The sequence below is a fragment of the Mizuhopecten yessoensis genome, unplaced genomic scaffold (assembly GCF_002113885.1).
Source record: "Mizuhopecten yessoensis strain PY_sf001 unplaced genomic scaffold, ASM211388v2 scaffold8447, whole genome shotgun sequence".
Taxonomy (NCBI): Eukaryota; Metazoa; Mollusca; class Bivalvia; order Pectinida; family Pectinidae; genus Mizuhopecten; species Mizuhopecten yessoensis.
In genome coordinates, this window is record NW_018407552.1 from 275,250 (window position 1) to 301,335 (window position 26,086).

General features: G+C 34.7%; 1 protein-coding gene across 11 annotated transcripts in view; it reads left to right on the forward strand.

Moving 5' to 3' along the window:
* The window catches only part of LOC110455972 (transcription factor Ken-like), a 47,987-nt gene that overhangs the window by 7,815 nt on the left and 14,086 nt on the right, over positions 1 to 26,086 (forward strand). The window contains exons 3-7 of one of the 11 annotated variants that reach the window (XM_021506451.1): positions 6,151 to 6,297; positions 6,834 to 6,904; positions 7,547 to 7,796; positions 9,233 to 9,420; positions 10,282 to 10,306. The exons of 5 other annotated variants lie outside the window; for them this stretch is intronic. In XM_021506451.1, the coding sequence (XP_021362126.1) occupies positions 6,151 to 6,297; positions 6,834 to 6,904; positions 7,547 to 7,796; positions 9,233 to 9,420; positions 10,282 to 10,305 (680 nt within the window). In that variant the 3' untranslated portion in view covers position 10,306. 5 more of the 11 variants (XM_021506452.1, XM_021506453.1, XM_021506449.1 and 2 more) reach the window with 5 other exon arrangements.

A 26,086-nucleotide genomic window follows, 5' to 3' on the forward strand; every position in this document is an offset into this window, starting at 1 on the left:
GCAACTTTTTTGTCTTCTCTTTGATGTCTGAAATTGTAAACTTTGAAGACAAACAAGACATTGGGTTGTAAGTAACTTTTATTTTATTTTTGAATTCATGAGCTTTAATGTTATTCTCCAACTTTAATTTATTTATGATTTTTTTTTAACACACTTATGTAATGAGTATTACATTTGGTTCCTATTTCTGCAGTTTGAAGTTAAGTGGACTACTACACAGTACACTGATATAGCTACAAGTATGAATTTCAGGTGAAATTTTCACAAATATCTCAAACTGAATTTACTAATGTTTCATTACAGAAATGTGTTATCATGTTGTCCAGTAGTTTGTGCTGAAAAGTATTTTTCACTTAGATTATACTGAAAAAAAAAGTTTTATGACAGTATTGTTGTAGATGGCAAGATTCAATAAAGCTTCTTAAATCACATATTTTTCTTTTCAACATTTCACATTGTAGGTAGTAGGATATCCTTACCTGTTCTATATGGCAACCCATTCCGACCAACGAGTGATGCATTCAGGAGGTCAAAGAACATTATGCAACAGATACATAAAAGTCAACACCGGATGTTGAATCCAAATCGCAGGGGAGGTCCGAAGCCAGCTGCGTACATTCGTCTGTCTTTCTACCTACTTCCAAGGGGCACTGCCATGCCCAAACTCACCAAAAACGACCCTGCCATAGCATTACACCAGCAACAGGGATATGGTAGGTGTGATATTAGTACCAGCTGTTTACATTGTAAATTAAATTTGTTCCATTGTAAGTGTGTATATTGTGTGTTGATAACAGAATGCTGTAACAGCTAGACCTGATAACAAAACCATGATGAATAGAAAATTTTATAAATTAGAAAGATTGCAGAACTTCCCAAAAATCTCCAAAAGAATTTGTGCTCCCTGAAAAACCTTTCCATTCATGTTACTTTGTGTGTAAAACAAATCGTTTCAAGGTATAGTAGTAACTTTTAAAATAATTCATCCTATATAATACCAGTAAGGGTGAATGATGTCTTAAGGGAAGGGAAATGGGTTCAAATATCAAAGTGGCTATAGATAAATAATAATAATAATAATTTGTGGTTCTTATATACCGCTTTATCACAACCTAGTTCGTAGGTCGTCTCAAAGCGGTTCACAAATTATTATCCGTGCAACCTGCAAATACCTTTCTCAACTCCCTAGGGAGTATACAGCCAGAGCTGCCATTTCGGCACTAACAGCTAGCATTCAACAATTCTAGCACTGCCCAACCACATACTCATTTACAGATGCGTAGACTGGAACAAGTATCTTGCTCAAAGATACATTACAGTGCCGTGCCGTGACTCGAATACACTGAATATTTGAGGAAATGCTGGTTTCCTAATGCTTTCTTTGGAACGATACATCAGACACTAACCAGACTTGGATGAATGGTACCCCATCAGGAAAAGAAAGATCCATTTAGACTTTGGGAATAATGGGCCAAATGTCATGGTCACAATAGCTATAAATAGATTCAATTATTTTGTGAAAATGTTGCTTTCAGAACGGTATTGCCTGGGTGGATGCTGCCCTTTTAAAGGAAGAAAGTCTCTGTGGATTTGGGGGTTACTAGGCGACAAATTAAGATCAAGGGGACTATAAATTTCAGTAATGTGTTTGTTTCTGGAGTAATGAATAAAATACTAAAAAGATGTGATATTTTGTGTTTACAATAATATGTAATTTAGGAAGTATGTTTTTGTATTTTACAGGTTACCCTTCAATTTACTACAATAACAAGCCGGAGGTTGAGGGAAAAGCCATGGAGAGACATGTTATCCAGCTTAACCTAACAGAGGCCATGTTTAAAGAGCAGCTGAAGGCATTGTATCCAAGGTTGGCTGACAAAAACTTCTGTCTGTTTACAATCGGCAAGGATCGATTGCTCCACCAGGCGCCGTTCAGACCCCTCCACTATAAAGCCCTCAACTACCGGGGTACTGTAGTCATCAGGATCGTTGTAAGTGCTAATATTCAATGTCAGCACAAAGTGGGGATTATAGTTGGAATTTTTCAAATGGTGGGATTTTGTGTTAGTTTTATGTTTTCATTCTTAAGTTTGGGAAAAATGTACTGTAGAGGTACTCTGTTGCTAAAAAATAAACAAAATCAGCTATCAATTTTAATTTTAACAGTCCAGCCATAGTTTACAAAACATTTCTTTATGCTGACCAGTACAGGTTAAAATTTTACTAAAATAGAAAAAAAGCTTCAGGATTAAACAGAACAGTCTCAAGATTATCAAATATAGATTGATCTCCTGGAATCAGTTTTCATATCAGTTTTTAATCATGACAAGAAATTTGTAAATTCTTTCTATATTTAGTAACTTTGTGCCTTATTCTTGTTTTTGTAGGATGATGATGCAAGGATGTTGTCGATAGAAGCAGCCTATGGTTTACCAATCCCACAGTAAAGTTATCCGCAGAGGGTTCAGGACATTTACTAATTAAAAAAAACAGTCATTACAGTCAATGTCACATTTAAAAAACTTAGCAACATTCCAATATTGACCAAAAACAGTTGTTGGTGTAATTTTGACAACATATAAAAATGTACTTTTGTATATATCACCTGGTTTTATGGACTCAAAAAGTTTTGATTAAAATTCTTTTCTTTTACAAGTTGGTGTAAAGTTGTAATCATTTGATGAGAAGTATTCTGACATTGTGTATACTTGTGTCAAATAGACCTGTTTTCTGTACATTTATTGAAGCAGTAATTACTGATGATTTCTGTACTGTTTAGTTCTTTAGTTTGATTGTCACTTTGAATGTACATATGCACCATGTGAATTTTGTCAGTAATAATAAGTAAATAATATTTTCATATTAAATGTCATAAATCATTCCTACAGCATTCATTTGAAATCTGGCAAACTTTTATACGTATGATTTACCAATATATTTCATTTTGTACTGCAAGTATTTTTAGAGAAATTAAATAAAATTTGTAAAATTTTGTTGGTATTATCATTTGCTTGTTTTTGTGGTAACAAGTCTCCCAGCACAACCATAAGTTTGGATGCCATCAAGTCACTTTTTCTGGGAGATATATACTCGGTCACCTACAATATTTATGTTGCCATTTCTTGGGAGCACCTTTTTGTCAGAGTCGTTGAACATATGACTTACAGAGAAATGGCCATTTATTTACTGTGCATCACTTTGTGCAGGGCATATCTCATACTCTCATTTACCTACCATTGCCAAATTTTGTATGTGGGCATCCCTTTGGATGGTTGAATGTCATGTATTTAAATTGTGACAGAGGTTTGGCCCTTTGTTTCTAGTGTATCACATTGTCCAGGGTATAACTCAAAATCTGGTTCCTACACTTGCCAAATTTTGTATTTAAGCATCTCTATCGATGGCGAAGTGTTATGTATTGAAAATGTGCTTCATGTTGCGCTGTAAACAGAGCTATAGCCTGTTCACATTTGTCAAGTAATGTACGTGAGAACCTTTTGAGTTGGCAGTATCAAATACCAAAATCAGGCCTCATATACCCCACTATACATTACAGAGTCAAGACCCTTTGTTCATACAGCTATGTGATTTGCTCACTCACCACTTCAAAAATTTCATTTTGGCAAAAATTATGTGAATTACTAGGAAGGTTTTTATGGTATACATGTATCAAATTCCATAAGAAAAATGGCACACACCAACTCTAAATAGATGCGAGTTTGTTAGACATTCCATTAGAGCTTTGATTATTTGATAACATTCTCACTCTTTTGTATCTACTAGTGAACTTTTTACAAAACTCTTAACAAAAGCACCACATGACGGTGAGGATAAAATATCCTGCTGCATCAGAGTTAATCACTTTTGGAGTTTGAAGATATGACCACCAGCATACTTATAGGCTTAAATGTTTGGCAACACTAATAAAATATTCACCTGTATAAAACATCTACCGGGTATTAACAGCTTTTATAATGAAGTGCGTACTCAATGCCTTTACAATACCAGCTAATACAGCACTGTATTGTTGGTGAAAACATTAGATAGTTTGATCAGACACTGGAGACTTCTAATCAGTGCTACATTTCTGTGTAAATTCACATTCAGCTTTCAAAGGTCTGTTTAAGAACTGAAATGAAGTGATGTGTTCCGACAGTCGTCTTAAAATATTTCCTGATGTTCTATGGTTATGGGGTATGGCGATCTTCTGTGCTTAAATATGATTTTCTTTTTTTTTCTGATTCACAATGAATGACATGTCATAAATGAAACTGCATAAATTAGGTGATGGGTTGTTACAAGTATTGAACATTCAAAATTTGTGTAATCCAAAATTTACTAATATATCGTGATGGGTTGTTAAAGTATGGAACATTCAAAATTTGTGTAATCCAAAAATTTACTAATATTTCAAGTTGATGAAACAGGAGACATTCTAATAATGAATTATGACAGACTTTCTTGAAGCCTGAGCTTATAGAAATGACGTATCATTCCTGAGTATTAATCTAAGGAGATACTTTTTGATTTAATCGCTGATTGTTTATCGGATACCTGAGCTGGTAGAAGTGGACAGTATGGAAGATATAGATGGTAGGTATATATATCTATGTATGTCCAGTTTACATTGTTTTCTCAATATGCATTGGTATTTGTGTTTCTTAAAATTCACTTGTTATAATGGAATAATAACATTGAAAAGCCAAGATAGGATAAGATCTTGTTATGACCTTGAGATTTCTGATAAAATGAGATATAAATGTTAATAAATTTTATAGAGACATCGACAATTTTATATGCATCATTTAAAATAGTAAGAAACGAAATTCAATGATGGATCTATAACGCTCAAGTCACTTCAAAACTTCAGTCACTTCAGATAGGTATGTATACATATGAATGAACTGCAAGATAAAGAAATATAGTAACATGTACATCATGAACCTCTCATATAAATGAACCTCTCATATTCCTTTAAAGTTTAATAAGCACTCCAGGCTCCCAGGAGTAAGGGTTAAATATCTTATCATGTTGTGAGGTGACAGCTGATTTGATGTTTGGACGTTGAAGCACTGGTTATATATATAGTATGCCATTTTCAATTTGAGAAGCAAAAAAATATGAAAGGGAGATTTAAATTGTCAATGATGAAGTTGAGGGAAAGAAACATGGTTTGGATTTCAAAATCTGGTTCTCCTTAAATAGAAGTAGTTTTTCGTTCAAGGAAGACATTAATATTAAACCAGTAGTGTGACCATAGACAACCTGTCAAATTTAATATTTGATAAAAATATAGTGTAGTCCGACTAGACAGAATCCTGGAGAGTCAAGAAAACAAGAAATTATACCTGGTGTTTTCTGAAAATCTCAAATCTGAACTGTATCTGTCCCAGTGACTTCTGGTGTACACAGCTTTCATTATATGTTTCCTGTTGGGAGGAGTGAACCCTGAAGATATTACTTAAATCACCATAAACACGTTTTGCATTTAACCATGTCCAGAGTTTTATTATTCACAAGCATAATACTAATAAATCCTCGGTTTGACGCGGAAGTTTTCTTTTGTCTCATGTTGTGCCTGGATGCTGAATATATTAGGTATGTATACAAGAGGTTAGACCCAGATAAACATGTGTACCCCTTTGTCAAACTCTGAGTTGGATACCATAATATGATGTACTACTCCTAAGAGTAGCAAATTCTGCACACGAGAAGGCAGGCCACTTATGCCAGCAGAGTTACTTAAACTGTGATTTTCCATATCAGATTTGTTAAATAAATGATAAAGCCACTTGTTGATAAAGACTTGTCGAGGAGGACCATTAAAAAGAGGAAATATTTGCCATAAAATGTATTTTCAATTATTTACTTGCATAGACTAGCTAAACTTACATAGAAAAAGGGACACTCTGATTGTTTAAACAGGAAGAAGCTATAGCCTTGTGGATTATGAGATATATTTGACCGATACCAAGATGATGTAGCCTATTTGTTCGTTTTGATGATGCACGGTTCCATATATTTCGGGAGGATATGGCATACATGTTCTAAATATGGTCTAATGCTGTGACACTGAAATATATGTTCATAATTATTCTGCGGCTAGAGGATAACAAGACTATGCTATTGATAGAAGATTGTCTATTACAGGTTTTGGAGGATTGACGGATAGCTACAAAGCAAACGATCACGATAACAGTGTTTTTATGAGGTCGAAATCAAGAGACATTCACCCAACAGATCATACGGACACAATGACATTCCAGGAGTTTCAATGGCAACCCAGACCCAGGTTTGGTGTGTATACAAATATCTGATTCCAATACTTTTATCTTTTCTTTATGCTACCCCTATGTCATTAAACCTGTGATTGCATAAGAGTGATCTCCCTTGAAAGTATTAATATTTGAATTTCTGTATATTGTACTCGTGTACGTGTATTGAAATCTTGGATGTCACAGTAGATAACAGTCCGAAGATTGGTTTTATAGGGTTTAACATCCTATCAAAAACTAAGGTCATTTTAGGACGTGTCTTTTGGTAGAAATATATATTATTGGCTTATGTCATTTTTATCATTTAAGGAACTTGATTATTTGACCCAATAAAGAAGTCCTTATGTGTGAATATAGAAAAATTGGTACACATTGTAGGTTAACGATTGTAATATAGTATGGAAAACTCCATAACATCGTCTTGACATCATATCTGAGCTGACAGCTAACAATCATTAAGTTATTTATTTTTTTGCCAACCAATTGATAGCCAACAAAATCAAAAACATCTCCGAAAAGGTTCAATGATGAAGAATGTTATTTTTGCTATTTTGGCAGTTGTGGATAGGACCCCATCATCCTTACCCCAGAGAGGCTTTGTTGATCCTGCAATTGCTACAAAACACCAGGTGAGAGTTGAGGCGACCAGAAATCTTTTCCTCTATTCTTCCTTAAAAATACATCTTTTTCAGTAAATTTCCTGAAATCAATCATGCTTTTGAAAAGAAACTTTGCATCATGACAAGAGAATTATCTAAATTTGTAATATGTTACGTTCTGTCGAACACTTTTCAAGATGTAACAAATTATTCAAAGAAAATTATTAGGGTATTGTTTCACCTTTCTCTTACCAAAATCTTCCAGTAAAAAAGTTCTAAAAAATTGTTTCCGAGATCAATTTGCCATATTTTGAAATCTGCTTAATAAAAAATCATGATAATATGGTGAGAGAGAAATTCTGACAAAACAACAATTATCTGCATCTAAATCAAAATTACTGACAAATACAGTTTCTATGAAATTTGTATTACTAAAGGTAATATTCGTCAGACTTAAAAAAATTAGGTGGAAATAAACAGAATTTCATTGCAATTATTAATCATGGGAAGTTGTTGATATAAATGCTGCTTGTCCACATTCTTTCAGTGTTGTGTGGCTTTCTTTGTGAAATGAAAAAGAAAATTGATTTGGGTTAAAACATGTTCTTTCTGACTTTGAAAAGGAAAAAAAATTGACATTAACAACAAAAATATGTAACTATTTTATTACAGATGGTTGAGCTGGTGCTAGGTTCCAAAGTGTATGTGTATCAGAGTGACATAGACATGGCTATGAAACACGGTGTGGACCGTAGAATGTCTTCACAACAAGGCAGCACAGTCAGGGATGGTACTAAGATGGCGCGGTACGTGATGAGTCTATTCTGGTCGGAGAGGGAATTGATTGGACGCACCATCACACCCACACCGAGGAACAAAGAGCTTGTGCCACTAGACATTAACCTCCTGTCTACCATCCTAGGTTAGAAAAACTGATATAAAGTCATACTGCAGGGACTAATATTTCCGAACAGAATTTACAGATTATGGACTTTACTTTATACCCTCATCAGGAATAGTTCGTATTATGATATGGCCTCACATTGTCCCTATAGCATTTGTTTCCCTGCAGTAACTTTACAAATATCATCTATGATCAGATTTCATTGAAACTTGGGTAGCTGATACAATCTGGGCAGACTAATTGAATTCTCAAACACAATATAATTTACATATCAATTTAGTATACTGCAAACTGATTTGTCAGTATATTCTGTATCAATGTCTGTAAATATGATTGAAAGTAGAAAAAGTGGAAAGTTTGATTAATTTAAGAATAGAAATTAAAGATTAATTTTCGAGTATAATATATTAATATATTATTGGTCAGGGTATTACTGGAGATAACGTGACTATAATTTGGATTTCAATGAAACTTCATCTTAACATGACTTCAGAAGGTTGTTGTACTCGCGATCGGTAAAAGGTATACATGGTACCTGTTCACATCAATCTATCAAAATTCCTGGTCATTCAAGGTCATTGGCTGACAGTTTCTGCTACTCAACTTAACTGTTTGTAATATAATCTTTCACTTAGACTCAAGATTTCATACTTGGTTGGAGGTAGACATCTATTCTTTACTGTATTTAACAGGTCAAGATAATTAAAATTTGGATCCTTTAATTTGATTGGTTGATTGTTAATGCTCCACAACTTATCTGTTTCTGATGACATAACTTCATGAGGTCACAGTAATTAATAGGCAGCAATCACCCATTCATTTTCAGGTCATTCTATCAAATTAGTTTAATCAATTTAACCGGTTGGACCACAGTTGTTGGTTTATTAAATAAGGTCGTACCTAGTTATCTGCTGCTGCTTTCAGACGAGCCTTGACAAAGCCTTGCAAGGCCTGCATAAACATTTGCAAATTTGCCAGGATTAATACCCGAAATTGTTACATTTATAAACGGACAAACCCGCTGTTCCGCATAAACAAAGAGGTTCCAGGAATTTGATTTTGTGAAAGATTCTACTCTGATTATCACCTATTTCTTAGCTTATCTTCACCAAACTTCATTTGGGTGATTTCCTAAACGGATTATTCATATCACAGGTGCTGGACACACAATATGATGTGTATGTACTATATAATAATATATAGTATATACACATCATATTAGTGTGTCCAGCACCTGTGATTCATATTACTTTTGTACTATATCCCTAATGAATTCATGTATGAATTTGACATGGAAAATGAATGTCATAGGATTCAAAAAAAAGGAATAAAAAAAAAGCCTGGAAAATTTCAGTAAAAGCATGAAAAGAGACACAGTGGCTGTTGATAAAACAGCAGTCAATTAATGTATATTATAATTTATTGACAATGCTTACTGTTTCCCTTTTTTATAGATTTTTGTGTCAGTGTTAGCTGCAACACTAGAGCCCAAGTAAAAGAAGCTCTCAGGAACAAAGTGACGGCTGCAAACACCCGGGCGAAATTCAAACGCTCCAATCTCCTAACTCAACAACGCAGCCCTAACGACCAGCAAGTCTTTGTCAGTCAGCAACAAGATCTTATTCCTGATCAGGACATGAATGTATGACATCATCACTTTACGTGTACAATTTTATTTCAAATAAAAGTAAAAGTGCATGCATTTGATAGTGATTTGAGTGGATATTTTTTCTTTTGTTCTTTTCTTTTTGTTAATCATTTGTAAATTAAGACAAAGATAGAAGGTTTTACGGATTACTTTGATTGAATATTCTGAATAATTTCATCTGTTTTAGTAATATTTGCATATAATGTAGCTTTGAAATTTACATAAAAGTAGAATTATTTTGATGGTATTAATTTTGTCACCAATATCATTGTTGATAATGCTGGTTTGATTAGCTTGCTTTTTGAAGACATTTTGTCAGTAGCAATAATTTTGATGATGCTATTAGAATTTTTCCTATGAGATGGAAGAGATGTTGACGGAACAAACATACATGATGTTCACTTGTGATAGCCATAGATGTTGTGCTTTTCATATGTCATTGTAATGCATGTTGTTATCTGTGATTTATATTGGGTAGTTTAAAATGTGATGGATGTCCTTGAATTCTGTTAGAAGATTTTCATCACTTACTGTGATTAACTTTCAACTTCCTTCAAAATTCATATTATGTATTAGATATTAGGTAATATATAGTAAGATGCTTTAATTACCAGTAATCATTCATTAATTAATATTTTCATTTGTTTAATTTTTCAAAATAAAATGAAAAAATATTCCCGTAAGATTTTGCTATATTACTGAAAATATGGGTATCATAATTTTCTTAACTCAGTATTTCAATTGAAGGACAAGATAAGGGTAACATATAAAGGGTAAAATGTTTTTGATCGAAAAGTTGGTTACTTTGGTGTTTGTGACAAGTTATTGAGTGGAAATCTAATTTATATATTACAGGTGATGCAACTTTCAAATCCATGATGAAAATAAAGACAGAGGTCATTGATCCAGAAGACCTGTACAGCATGTCTACAGACAGAAATTTGACTGATGAGTCTGATTATAACTACAGCATGCTACTTGGTCATCCCAGTGACCCCCATACTCTGTCCACCCCTGGACCCTATATGGGCATGTATACCATGAAGCAACTACCTAACACCAGAAATGTGTCTCGAACTGTGACGGAGCCAGAACATGGGATGGATGATAATCAGAGCTGGAGTGCCAACAAAGAGATTAAAACGAGTGTTTCTGGTACAGGAAAACAGAAATCAAAGCCTAAATACCGAGTGCGAGACTATGTGTGTAAGTACTGTGGTAAGATTTATCACCATACCACCCGATTGAAAAACCATGTTAAACAATACCATTCGAAACAGATGAAGAATGAAACTCTCGGTAGTGCTGCACAGGAATCAAACGCTGACTCGACCCAGACACAAACTGGGGAAACAGAAGGTGGAGGAATAACCTGCGGTCGGTCACATAACAGCAAATGTCAGCATTGTAATAAAACCCATCGGAATCTGGATAAAAACCTTGCTCAGCACGACATGGAGGTCAAATGTTATCAGGAATTAATGTCTAGTGGAAGCCAACAGAAAACTGATCTTCGACTGACTGAGGTTCTGACAGAAGAAAACAATTATTATCTGACAAACGAGGATTTGGAAGATGTGGAGCAAAGTGGGAGCATTAAAGCAACGAAAATTCCACCAATAAACCAAGCAAGATCGGGACGGAGAACAAGGAGCAGCACTAAGCTGATGCAGGAGGCTCCGAATGCTCAGACGCAGGAATCGACTAAGCCTAGGGATCAGCTGCTAGATAATGATATTCAACAAGATCACATTAGACTAGAAGTTCTGAGTTACCAGAAAGACGAGGAAATGTGTCGCCGCCAGGTGATGTTATCTGGTATGTTGCTTGGTGACCGCCACTCCCCAACAGACCAGCTTGATGATGCAACATTGAAAAAGAAAACCTTAAAGTCAGGGAATGAAAATCAAGTTTCACCCTCAGCACCTGACACATCAGGAAATGCGACAGACGGGGCCAATATACAGTTTTGGTGTAAATGTGGCAAGTCTTTTACATCTCTATCTACTTTTGTGGTACATAAGTTTCCATGTGAAGCTGCTGCTAACTCGGACAAAATGTAACTGCCAAGGTGACTTGTATATCTTGAGAGTACATCCTCTAGCTTTGTCAATCAAATACATTAGTGCATTGTTCCTCCAAGTGTCATGGACAATCAGGTTATCTGTAGTTCCCAGTATACAGTATTGGGTTTTCAGTTTAACTTTCCACACACCACTGAAGTTGATCTACAAACTAACAACATACAAATTCAACAAGGATAAATAATCATGACTTTAAGTTATATATCGTAAACAGACAGAAATGTTAGGGAATTCAAAAGCAATCCATGTAACCTCTGTAAAAGTTTAGTCATCATCAGTCGGTTGATCAAAAATTGAATTCAAGATAAAGATGATATTCAATATATCTTAAATAAAACTATATACCAGTATGAACCTTGTCAGAATACCAAAAACAACTTATATAAGATACATGTACTTTTATATACATGTATTCAAATTAAAAAATATCCATAAATGTTCTGTAGACAAAAAATGACTTCTAGATAAACAAGGTACCGGGTACTCACTATTTATCTAAATTATGGACATATGTATGTATCTGAAAATTCATAATCTGTTAGAAATGCAAAACACTACTTCCAGATAGGATATTTCAGATTTCTGAGTTTGTTGGACAAATGTTGGATTCAACATGATTCCTGAACTGCATAAAATAGAGGATACTCATTCAGGTGAGTTGATTTTCAAGTATACCCAACAAATTTCACAAGGTTACGTCATACTTTTGATATTATCTGAAGTATGAACTACCAACATGAACTAATGAAACCTGTAGCGGTTTCACTATGAACTGTGGCTGTTTTGTTTCTGCCAGTTTTCATTGTAATGGTTCCATTGTTATCATTGTGAACGGTAAAAAGGCTTTCGTAAGTAGTGCTTCAAATTGGATACTTTTCAAGTTTGTCATTTTAAATGATGGTCTTTCCTTGTTCAGATTCCTTTCAGTTACGTTTGCTTATTTTGTAAATAGGAAAGTGTTCCAATTTTATGATTGTAAATTGATACTGATTAAAATTATATTTTATATGAATGAACTTGTTCTTCTGTTTTTCTGTTGAGAATTTCATCATATTGGTTTGTTAAATTAGGTAGACTGGTATGTGTACCTGTTTGCTGCAGAAATAAAATATACAATTGATAATATGGGATTAATCCATATGAGATAAGAAAAATACCTTTTGCTTGCTTCATTTGCAAGCTCTTTGCTGAAAACAATGTGTATTATAATTTGAAGCAACCAAACTGTTAAGTTTGTAATATCTACCCAGTACTTGTATGAGCTTGCTGCCTATATGACTTCCTATTGAGGTTATTATGTCAGTGACATGTAGATGGGGATTTTCGTTCCCAACTGTCATCTGATCTGTGCAGCATTGTGTATTGTTGAGATCATGGTACATTTATGACATATCAGCATTGATTCTTTTGTAATGCATTCTTGAAATTGATCCTGTAGTTATTTTATGTAAAATCTGTATTGCAAGATTTCAAATATGTTTCCAGTGATTTTTGCTTGAAAGTGTTATCAAGTGTTTGAAAGCATTATGTATAAGGACATATATGTGATATCCTTATAAGCCATTCGGTCTTGTGTATATACTGGTACATGCTACTGCACTGTCGCCACTATACTCACATCACCTTCATATTTGATCTGATGTTGTTCTGAAGGTGCTTTCATTTAGTATAGTATTACTAACTAAGCATGTAAAGAAAGAAGAAAAATTAGATTGAAGTTTGAAATATATTTATTGTTGATCAATAGAGAAAAAATGTAACATATGACTGTAACATATGACTATTCTGTGAAGTGGGTTTATGTGATTTTTTACAGCAGTATTAATCAATGATATCAGTTGCTCACTTCTTTGAATATTTTTATGTTGATTTACATCCAATTTTCCTTTATTAGAGATAAAAATAATACATTGGTAATTAAAACTTTTACACTCTTAAATATTTGGTCATGTGATACAGAAGATTTGAGCTGATCACATGATACAAGGATGTAGTCACATGATACACTGGATTAAGCTGACATGATACTCAGGATATAGGTCACAGGATTAAGGATGCCTTTCTATGAGAGGAAGGGTTAATATGTGCAGTGGCTGTGTTGTGTATTTGTGACGGAGACGACCCCCAAGCTGATGTTGTGTATTAACTACTTACAGACTCTGGTGCCCTCCCTGCTTCCCTGCTCCGAGATCTCGCCCTTAAGTCTGCTGTTAGGAAACCTGCACCTCCATTTAAAACACTGCAACCAACACAAGTACAGCGTGGTCGTCCAGTACAGTTCCCATGGATTCCAAAAGCAGACACAAAAAAGAAATACAAGTGTGAAGTGTGTGGTAAACAGTTTGCACAACAACAGCACTACCTCGGACACACCAACGTCCATTTTGGACGTCGACCATTCAAGTGTAAAATCTGCTCTGTTGGATTTCCGTATCAGTCACAACTGGCTGCCCACAGGAAGTCATGCAAGGAACAGGGTGAAAGTACATCAGCACCAAATACAAGCACCTGTCAAATTTGTTCCAAATCCTTTAATGAGCATTTCAAACTGGTCCGCCACATGGTTCAAGCCCACCACAGCCAAAGCCTTATGTCTTTTAAAGAGTTTGTCTGTGCCTGTGGAGCAAAGTTTGACTGGCATGCGGCCTACAAATCTCACTGCAGTTCATGTCCGAAAAGTTCTCCTTCGGACAAGTCTTAAGGTAATGTTATGATAGGTTAATAGCGAAACACTGAGTAGGTTAACACCGAATGGAAAACTGAGTGAAAAAGCTGTTATTTTGTGAGAGTTATTTCCCTTTAAAACTATATCGATTAACATTATTTCTCATAAAGATGTCATATATCTATCTCTGAAATGGAGAGCCAGTTTAGGTTAAGTAATATTTTAATTCTTACTTTTCTTATCATTGAGATACAGTTTAAGGTAAGGACAAAATCAGATAAATGGAAGTAATTGTCCCTAAAAATCAAATTCATTTCTAAAATATATGATTTCCCAGGTACAATGGTGTGGACAGGTTTATCGAGAATAATTAATGATATTTGAAACGTTGAAGAATGTTGCAAAAGAACTTCAGCTTATTAATGCGTGATTACTGTTTGAGAATGAAAACGTAACTTACATATATCCTACTCTTAATTTGGTATAAAGCATACCTGATAACAGGTGCACTTGATTACAGTGAATTCGGAATATTGCATGTACTGTTTTAGCAGACATGGTGTGCTGTTTTGTATAAATTGTGTACTCAATGACCGTGGGAGTGATAAGATTGTAAGAGTACATTACATACATTAGTTTTCGACAGTGCTGTTCTACAAAATACTGCACATAATCCAAAATAAGCTATTAGATACCATGTGTTGTATATAGAAGAGATGACATTCTCTTCATCGAATCTTTGGAGACAGGTTTTGTCATACAACTTAGGAACATGTTGGGGGTGTCAAAAAAGTCACAATATATCGCAATACAGAAGGAATGTATTGTGATAGGTATGCTGATATTCTGTCATAAGAAATATGTGCTCATTTTAAAAAGATTTTTTCAAACTGAATCATATATCTGTTATTTTTGTTAAATTAACCATCGACCATCAAATTCCCACCATTAGTAATAGCCTGTTTATGGTTATTGGCATATCTCTGAGAATGTGTAGTAATCTGCAGAGCTAAAACACCTGACAGATACATACAAATAAGCTTTTAAAAATATTACAGTACAGTCATATTTCATTTGTGTATTGCGATATGATATGATATGATATACATTTTACCAGTGTATTGCAACATACCAATTTTCCAATATATTGTGACAGCCCTAGTTCATATCTATGCAGTATTTGTAACTATTGGTGTGTAAGAGAACATTTGTTCTAGAAACCAAGATATTCAGATATTTGTTGTAGACTGGCATAGGAGTGAACTACATGCTTTCTTTCTTTTACAGTGGGACGATCTACTTGTATAGGGGCAAGACCCAGAAACAACACCGCAAGTGGATATGCAACAGGAGCAGGAATTGGAGGATGGGACAACTTGCCACACAATTTGTTGGATAATAAATATACCTGGAAGGATTATTCTCAAGCAGAGTCAACCACTACACAGACATTTGGGCCCAATTTACAGGGAAATGCTGTATCACTACTGACAGGCGACACAACTACAGCACAGCCTGTACCATCAGGAAAGGAGCTTTCTACAGCGCCACAAGTAAACAGTTTTACAACTGCACCATGTACACGAAATGTTTTACCAAAAGGAACACGAAAAGGAACTGTATCCTCAAAATTCCTACGTTCAGGAAACATTTCAGCAAATACCAAGGCACTTCATGCAGGAAATGTTTATGCTAAGTCATGCTCGATGACCAAATCTCTGCATAGTAGAGGTATTTTTCCAAAAAGCAGTTTTGGAGAAACTCAAACGGAGAGAGATTCTTATAAATGTAGATTTTGTGCAAAAACGTTCAATTCTTTTAAAGCCATGCATCGACATTTACGAGTGCACGACCAGCATCGTTGTAAACAATGTAACCAGGGCTTTAAAAGTGACCTACTTTTACAGAAACATAACACTGACCACCACACTTTCAAGTTCCCTTGTTCTTCCTGTGGCAAACTCTTCGGACGCAAGTTCACACTCAAACGGCATGAAATGTACATCTGTAAAGTGTCAGCAAGGTGATAGTGTGGCAAATATTCCACCATTTGATTCCATTTCTTTTCAGTAACAAACACTTAAGGATGCAAGATTGTTGGTGCAAATGGCATAAATTGAGGCCATAAGGCATGCTGACAAAATCAGCTCTCTGGTTTTCTTACGCATCATTTGGTTTCTTGGATTTGGTGTGTTTTAATAACTCTTGAAGTTCAAGCTGAAAAGAACTCGCAGGCAGAGAAAAATAGACGAAATTATTATTTGTTTGCAGTTTAACCTTTTGAGTATGTCCTCGGTATTATAATAAGTATGCTTCTAATAAGATGTTCAGTTGTAATTCAAAATTTTACATGCTGACATGTGATATTGATTTTAAAACTTTGCAACATGACAGCATTGATAATAATACATGCGAGACTTGGAACCCTTTTTTTCTGTTAATTCCCAATATTTTCTTTCTTGCTATACCAGTGTTGGTGTGTGGCCATATTGTATAGGTTTGTCAAGAATTACCTAATCACCTTTCACAGGAAATATTGTTTTGATTTTTAGACATGCAGTGTATGGCTGTGTGCTGTTATGATACAGGTGTGCAGTGAAACATCTGTATAACAAACCCTAAGATGTTTAACTGTTCTAGACCATGTTATAAGGCTGTGCATGCCCCCTTCAGTTATAGCTAGCTATAACTTACCTCGGCTACTATTGAGAGATAATATATCTATGATGAAACTAGTCTACTATTAATGTATGTATGTGATAGGTATTAATTATTCGTATACACATAACGGTCTTTTTGACGTGATAGGCATTATATAAGATGTACTACACCTTTAAAACCTTGAATTGCTCCCTTGATTGTGGTGTGACATTGGATAGAAACCATTGATTAGTTTTACAATGCCTCATGACACTTGATGTTTACCTACATGTTGTACTGTCATATAAATGTACCATGATTCTCACAACATAAATGTCTTGAAAAAGAGGTTTGCTTGTTGATTATCTGTTGTTGTTTGGCAAGTCGTCTTTACCTCAGCATATGAATTTTCATGAAATATCCAAGTTGTCCTGACTTCCAAACAGACAAGAAAATATCACTTAACTCTTTCACCCCTATGTAACTTGAGTAGACTCTACCATGCATTGATATGGATGAGTACATTATGGTCTACAATGGTGAAAGGGTTACTGAATGGTTGTCGGGCTGCCTGGTCTAGCTCATTTCCTTTACCATTATTAGTCTAAAAGATGAGCAGAATCCTTTTCCAAATCATGCAGAAATGATAAACTCTAGTATATGAAGTTGATTATAATTTAGTTATAAATATTGAGGCATATATATGCAACCTGTGTACCTCAGTGGGTCTTCCAGACCAAAGTTGAATGAACTGCAATCCAGTCAAATTACATTAGTCTCAAAACCCACTGAAATATTTCCCTCAGACAAGATTTAAGGTATTTAGTACAAGGTATTTATATAGTATATATGATTTCAGACACAAACAATTTTGAACTTTAATGACTTCAATATGCTGGAAGTTGCAATGACATTAAAAATTAAAAAAAACATCTCAGCGAATCGGATGATACCTGGAAATTTGACATATTCTGATATAGTACTGGTCCAATCGGAACACATTCATATACCAACTTAAAATATTTACAGATGAACTATTGTGATACAAAGTTTATGGGGATTTTTCTTTTTCTTTCAAAAGTTTGAAACCTAGATGAAGGCATCTTCAGTGTACAATAAAATGAATGCAAGTGTCATATGTAGGGCCCTTTGCATGATTCGATAAGGAATTATTGAAAATAGTTGGATCCTTAGGAAACTCCATGCTTCAAAAGGATATGAGGCTATCAGAAACAAAAACCTTGATCGTATTATGATTGTCATTTTATACATGTATATTAGTATGTATCTATGTAATTGAGTGACAATAAATTAGCTGGAATATTGAGACAGTTACCTATATAAACAGGATAATATTGGGTTGATAACGTAACAATCTGTTTAATGGATTAACTAGTCTTCATTATACCCCATGGTTGTATCAGTACATATTGAGAAGGGCTAGTGGCTAACCAAATATAAAATTATTAAATTTAAATAATACTATCACCTGTTCACATTCCTGGTACATGAAAAGGACTAGAACCTGGTCATCCATTGGTTCAGATACATCACCAGTGGATGTTTCTTTTCCATCCACAATACGTAGTCTCATGCATTATTCTGCAAGGACGAAGCTGCTTGATGAATTTGTAGCAGTCCTTAGTGATGCTGATATAGAAGACCTCAGAAATGTAAAAGAAGACTACATTGTAGTGTATTGAAAAAGAAATTATTGCAAGAGTAATTTCATGTTGAAACCAAATATAGGATTTGAGAACTTGATGTCATAACTCGTTTACTTTCTAATTTGGCTGACATTATGTCCAACCATTCGTGAGTTTCATGCCAATTAAACAGTCTAGTATAAAACACATTATAGCCAGGTTCGGTGTTGATGGGCTGAGATTTTTTTCTTCTCACCATTGACAGATTTATGCAAATTTTCTGTCAATGTACCAAAGTGAATTTACCATTTTGATTCTAATAATTCCCCAGGCAATTGTTTTAATATAGAAAAGTTAAGTTAATAACTGAAAACTTTGATATTGACGCACAAATTAGAATAGGGGTTCACGATTAAAGAGATTTAATGAGGAGTATATACATTTTGCATTTATATGGTTATTAACATAACCGCAAAGGGAGTACTTGTGGGGGAGGATAATTGCAGTAATTTCAAAAACAAAAATCAGAATGAGTGATGTCCATGAACTACCAGGTGTTGCAAATTAATAAAACCAAAATGGTTCTTAGCTATTTTGTTAATTCTATACCAGGTTCTAGAAGTGTTGTCTGGTATGATTTGAGGTAACCAAATTGTCGAGAAGGATCCTTGGGTAGATTAAATTGCATCAGGTTGTGTATCGATAGTAAACAAAGTTTATTATTGTTGTTATGTTTAATTATAGGCACCCAGAAGCGCTTTGCAGAAACGACCAATGAGGAAACAGCTTGCAAACGCTTGAAAATTCCCAAGGCAGACAATACTTTAAAGGCTAATAGGAAGGCCTCGGTAGTATTTCGTGACTATTTACGAGAAAAGGAACTGGAGACGGACTTTGAACAGCAGAGCGTTGATCAACTTTGCAAACAACTTGGCCACTTCTACATGGATGCTCGTAAACACGACGGAACTCACTACAAAACATCCTCCCTGGAGCAGTTTCGGTACTCGCTGAACAGGTACTTACGAAGCCCCCCTTTCAACAAGCAATATGACATTATCAAAGATTGTGAATTTTCAGAGGCAAACGTCAATTTCAAAGCAGTCATGTGTGAATTGAAGCGTATGGGAAAAGGGGAGACGGAGCATTATCCAGTTATTACCAAGGCCGACCGACATAAACTCTATTCATCGCAGCATCTTGATGTCAACACACCTGTTGGTCTTTACAACAAGGTTCAGTTTGATATACGTTTGTATTTCTGTAAAAGAGGTACAGATAACATGCACAAGATGACGAAGTCAACATTTGAGATTGTCACAGACCTTGACACAGGTCTGAAATACGTGAGAAAAGCGGACGAAGTGTTTAAGAATCTACACAGTAATGACAAGGACGTATGGTCAGGTAATATGCCGGAATCTCCAGGCTCACCATTTTGTCCGGTGGCATCATACGAGTCTTACATTTCTAAATTAAACCCTCAGTGTGAACGCTTGTGGCAGAGACCGAACAGGGAAAGTCCAACGCACAACATCTGGTATTACAACAGTCCAGTTGGGGAGAAGAAACTTGCAGTGTTTATGTCTGAGCTCAGTAAAGCATGTAGTTTGTCGTTTGTGTATACCAACTATTCAATCAGAGCCACTGGAAATGCTATACTCTCTAAAAACATGTTTGATGCAGCTCAAATCATGGCTGTCACCGGCCACAATTCTGTCCATCCAGTGGCTGTCTATCAGAAAGGTCTCCTGGGAAAATCCAGGCTTGGACAATTTCCTTCTGACAACGTGGTACCGCTTTGTATCAAACTGGAGTTGGATGAAGCCTAGCTCTGTACAGGTTGGGGACTCTCTGGAAATCACTTACTGACTTGGGGGGGAAAATCAGCAAAATGTGAATTTATACATTGCATTATCATTAGTAACTTTACATTTCAACCTGTACTTCTGTTACAACCTAAAACGTTTTTTTGGTTTACGTATAGTGTTAAGTACAGCATGGTCTATGCACTAGGCTAATGTATCTTTCATACTTTTGCATGTATCTTTATAACATGTTCATCAACATGACTTTTATTCAATGTTTTCATACCTTGTTTTTTACATTTAACATTTTATGGTACTTATACTATGTGAAATACCAAACTCAGTTATAATTTACTGTGAATGCCCTTGTCCAATTCATTTGAATGATTTTAAAATGATAGCATTGGATACCACTAACTAACCCCTCCTTAGAGATGGCTGGTCTGTTCCTTTACTTGAGATTTTTATCAATTAAAGTCTTGATTCTAGGATAGTCATACATTCCCTAAATGATATAAGTATTCAAATGCTTTCAGTTAGCGTTCATATTCAACATGAAAGCAGTACAGTTTAATGTCTAACTTACAATGATGCCACACAGACGTTCATTAAAAATATAAAGCATGGTACACCAACTCGTAATTATTCAAGTACAGTTGTTTTGTTTAATGATTTTATATAAATATTTTTGAACCCTTTTCTTTAAAACATTTGTATGATATAAAATATTTAGCTCTTTTTGTATTCCAAAAAATCTTTTATCACAATCTTTTTTGCATGTTTATGAATACTTGACTTCTTGATGAAGGATGGAGCATCAACGCCAAGGATTCCGTAGGTTTAGAATTTATTAGTTTACATGTTTCGGTTGGCTAGGCCAACCATCTTCAGAACAATTTTACATCGAAAAAATTGAAGCTAAGGTGTAAATTACAGTTCAAGAAGTTGATTGTTCTTGTCACGTGATATACAATATTGTAGTAATTAACCCGCTAAATTATGGTAAAAGTTAAAGGTAAAAGCAGTTAAAAGTGTACTAGTAAAATAATAAAGATAACCGCTCTCTCGTAGAGTGTTTGTAGTAATTGCAGAGTCAAATATGCCATATACACTATATACAGATACAGTTCTATCTCTTAAAAAATATGGTAGTTCATCTAGACAAAAGGTAGAGTCCAGGACAAATGTGGAACCCTCGTGTACATACTTATAGGCTACAAAACTTGACGATGTAGGTTCAGTGATATGAGTGTCCGACTCTGAGTCAGTGTCACTCAGAGCCAGGTCTTCTTCTAAACTGGTGGTAATAGTTTTCTTATAATCAGTGGTGTCTTGTACAATACGGAAAGTGGGTTTGCCCAGTTTGTTGATAGCACAGGCCTCCGGTGGTGGGGTCCATTTTTTAGGTTTCTTGGCTTCAGACTGCGGATTATAAACGGCAGAAGATATGGTCTCTTTAAGGTCCGAGTCCGGATGTGCTTTACATACGTGGTTTTTGGCAATACTTGACTTGTGTAGGGGCCCTATACTATAAGAGATAATGCTACTTACGTTGTGACTACTTATGACGGACTTGTATTAGCATTAGTGTGTTATCCAGAGTGCAACCTGACCACCCTATGGACCTAAGAAATCAGTTCTTTACAGTAAAACCTGGTTAAAACAAACCTGAGGTAGCCAAAGAGATTGATTCTCTTCTGTAAAACCTGTTTATAATGAACCCCTAGGGACCTTAGAAATCAGTTTTCTACAGTAAAGCCTGAATGACCTCCTGGTAGCCTAATACATCAGTTTGTTGCAGATAATTCATTATTACAGTTGTTTACTAGACAATTCCTTTACAGTGGACACAGAAATTACCATGTTATAACAAGAATATATAACATGCATGCTTTNCCCACCGCCCCTTCTTATAACATCTAGGCCAACAAGAGTGACTAATAATATATAAGGTGTTATACAGTGTAACTTGTTTTATAGTTGTTGTTAAAGATATATTTGTTTATATATTTCTTACCTCCCTTGGGGTTCAGTATAAAGATATATATGTTTATATATTTCTTTCCTCCCTTGGGGTTCATTATAAAGATATATTTGTTTATATATTTCTTACCTCCCTTGGGGTTCAGTATAAAGATATATATGTTTATATATTTCTTACCTCCCTTGGGGTTCAGTATAAAGATATATTTGTTTATATATTTCTTACCTCCCTTGGGGTTCAGTATAAAGATATATATGTTTATATATTTCTTACCTCCCTTGGGGTTCAGTATAAAGATATATTTGTTTATATATTTCTTACCTCCCTTGGGGTTCAGTATAAAGATATATATGTTTATATATTTCTTACCTCCCTTGGGGTTCAGTATAAAGATATATTTGTTTATATATTTCTTACCTCCCTTGGGGTTCAGTATAAAGATATATATGTTTATATATTTCTTACCTCCCTTGGGGTTCAGTATAAAGATATATATGTTTATATATTTCTTACCTCCCTTGGGGTTCAGTATAAAGATATATATGTTTATATATTTCTTACCTCCCTTGGGGTTCAGTATAAAGATATATATGTTTATATATTTCTTACCTCCCTTGGGGTTCAGTATAAAGATATATATGTTTATATATTTCTTACCTCCCTTGGGGTTCAGTATAAAGATATATATGTTTATATATTTCTTACCTCCCTTGGGGTTCAGTATAAAGATATATATGTTTATATATTTCTTACCTCCCTTGGGGTTCAGTATAAAGATTTATTGCTGTACCGTTACTTATTTTGTGACAGGCCAATAGATAAATGTACTTTGTGACTAGTTGTGTCACACCTGTTTACTTTTATTTGGATCACCTGTGAATATCTTACCCGGTATATAGACCGCTATACTTTACGACTTTGTATATCAGTCCTATGTATAATGTACTTTTTGACTACATATTTATTACCAATATATACTACACATATACAATATGGACTAGTCTACATGTCAATCCCATAGATAAAACCCTAACTTTTTGTGTCAGACTGATTTTATATTTCTGTTGATTGTACTACTTCTATGGAAGAAATATTCATGATCACTACCACTTCACATGGTACCCTGTAGTTATCCTTGGAGTATCTAAGGCTCTATCATGTGATGAACTAAATGGACTTTGTGACAACCTCTGTCAGACCAATAAAAACTGAACATTTGTTAGTACATGTATCTGACTGATAGATACATGATGTACTTTGTCACTACTTGAATCACACAGATAGATACTTTATGTACTTTGTCATGAAATATTTAGTAAAATTCTTATCCAGACTGTAAAAAGACCAACACTTTTGTCCCACTAATAGATATTCCAATGTTTTAAGATGTTGAACATGTAAGTTCCTGTGCTAATGGGTAAAATCCTGATGAAGCTTGAATGGGCACATATTTCTCCTGCTTTGATTGAATATCCGTATAACGTATTCCCGACTGGTCTAGGATACATTATATATGTTACTATAATATCCAAGTCAACATATGTGTAATTTTCTTGATCACAGAGAAAGGATACTGCTTGTGTCTGTAATAAAAATGAGCTATGTGATTATTTTCTTATAGTTTTATGTTTGAAAATAGCCCATGACATCATTATAGTGTTTTACTCACTAGATATGAAAATCTTTTAGTCTAAACCAAAAAAGAAAGAAAAATGCATGTATTATTTACAAGCAAACCGTGCGCGTATGACGTTCCTCCAATAGCCTCTCTATGACTGTAATACAATGTATATTATATTGTCGGAGTTATTTCCTCTCCACTACTGTACCACACTGGCTGGATATGAGATTTAATCCAGTTTGTCGATGCTGTGATGGGAAAGCAGTCAATAAAACTTAGTGCACTTATTAGTACTTGTCAGTGATTATTATCAGTAAATTAAGAATTATCATCTACTCATCAGTGTTTTTCAAACAAACAACTACTTACATTGATAATCGAAAAACAGCTGAGAACTCTTCAATCAATGCAAAATGTAAGTCATCTAAACCTTAAGTGTGAATATCTGTTTTGTGTGTATTGACTTCTTCTCTGCAATATTTTAGAAAAAGACACAGATGAACCCTTTTCTCAAAGATGGGTTTCCACTGATTGTAGTACAGATGTTATGTTATGATTGGAAAGATAAAAAGCATTGTGTTTTTTTTCATGTTTCAAAGATATTTGAAATTTCCACTTAAGTACCACCAGTAAAATCAAATTCATTTAAACCTGAAAAAAGACAAAGCAAAGTCTGGAAATAAGCTTATCAATGAAATTTTATCTCTCACACTATTTATGTGATCAATTTCTTTGATAATAGTTAGTGTGGTTATTTACCTGTGTATTTACCAAATCACAGCTAATTCATACTTTACCTGGCTTGAAGTAGACTTGTTCTGTATTTATCCATAGAAACCTCATGACCCTGTCCATCTGTATGAGATTTTGAAGCATATCTAAGTACATTTATTGCTGTCTCTGTGTTTTGTTATTAAGCAATTTTAATTAATTAAATCAAAATATTATCAAATTTTGTAATGCAGTTGGAACCCATCTTTAATTCCTAATGTGTACTCTGCTTAATTTTTCTGACTTTAATATTAATTCAATTAGTGATTACTGAACACATGATTTATTTTCTATGACCTGTCTGGTTAAAATACTCCATTCCTGTGTCCTAGCTATAATATCACCAAGAGAGTTTTCACTTAAGTTTGTTTCCTATTTCCTACTGTCACATCCAGCCACAGTTTTAGTGCAGTCTGTTCTAAAATGTCACTGCAGTGACTTGACAACTGCCTGTGATTTTGAATTCCAAACAGTAACCACCTAAAATTTGGAACAAGACCTGAAGTGTGCTTGGTAGCCCAGTAATTAGGTACTGGTATGAAATATTTGACAAGAGATCGCCCAGTAATTAGGTACTGGTATGAAAGAATTGACAAGAGATCGCCCAGTAATTAGGTATTGGTATGAAATATTTGACAAGAGATCGCCCAGTAATAAGGTACTGGTATGAAAGATTGATGACAAGAGATCATTTGTTTCGGGTTTTATATCTTTGCTACAGCTAAAGGTTACATGAGGATGGTGACCACAGGTGATTGTGGTGCTTTAAAAGTGCCACAGAAATGTCACAACTGGGAACAGTAGCATGCCAACCCCCTTGACTATATTATCCTGTAAATAGGCTAGCAAGACATTCATGGGGAGACACATGACCGAAAGTAAAGGGTGTAAGACAGAATCCCAAGTGCTGAAAGACAAAAAATAAATTTTGGTCTTTTTGGGACCCCTCAATAAGAGAACAAAGGGAAACCCCAGAGTTTGCAGGAAGCAAGCAAACATTATTAAAGTAACACCATACAATCATGTAGTGGTTTGGACACATTGGGCCATTTTTATCCCTTAAACTTGCCAAGATTGTTCCAAGGGTGAGCCTAGGGTCAGACAGTCTACATTGGTTGTTTTATAAATAGACATATTCTATGATGCAAAACAAAACCCAGTATGTAGTAATGTTTATGAAATATTTATGGACGATACAATTGTTGTGAAATTAACATCAATTCTACTGGATCAATTGTTGAGTAAGATTAAAATTACCACATCAATCTCCAGATGGGTTTCTGTTGTTCCCCTTGTATAAAACATCTGATAAAAAAACCAATATCGTAATTAAACCAGCATGTAATGACGCAGACATTTTCATTTTTTTTTACGTAACTCATCGATACTTCATGGAGGGGGCAGTTTTAGTCTCTGCGAAAAACAAACATTAAAGAAAAAT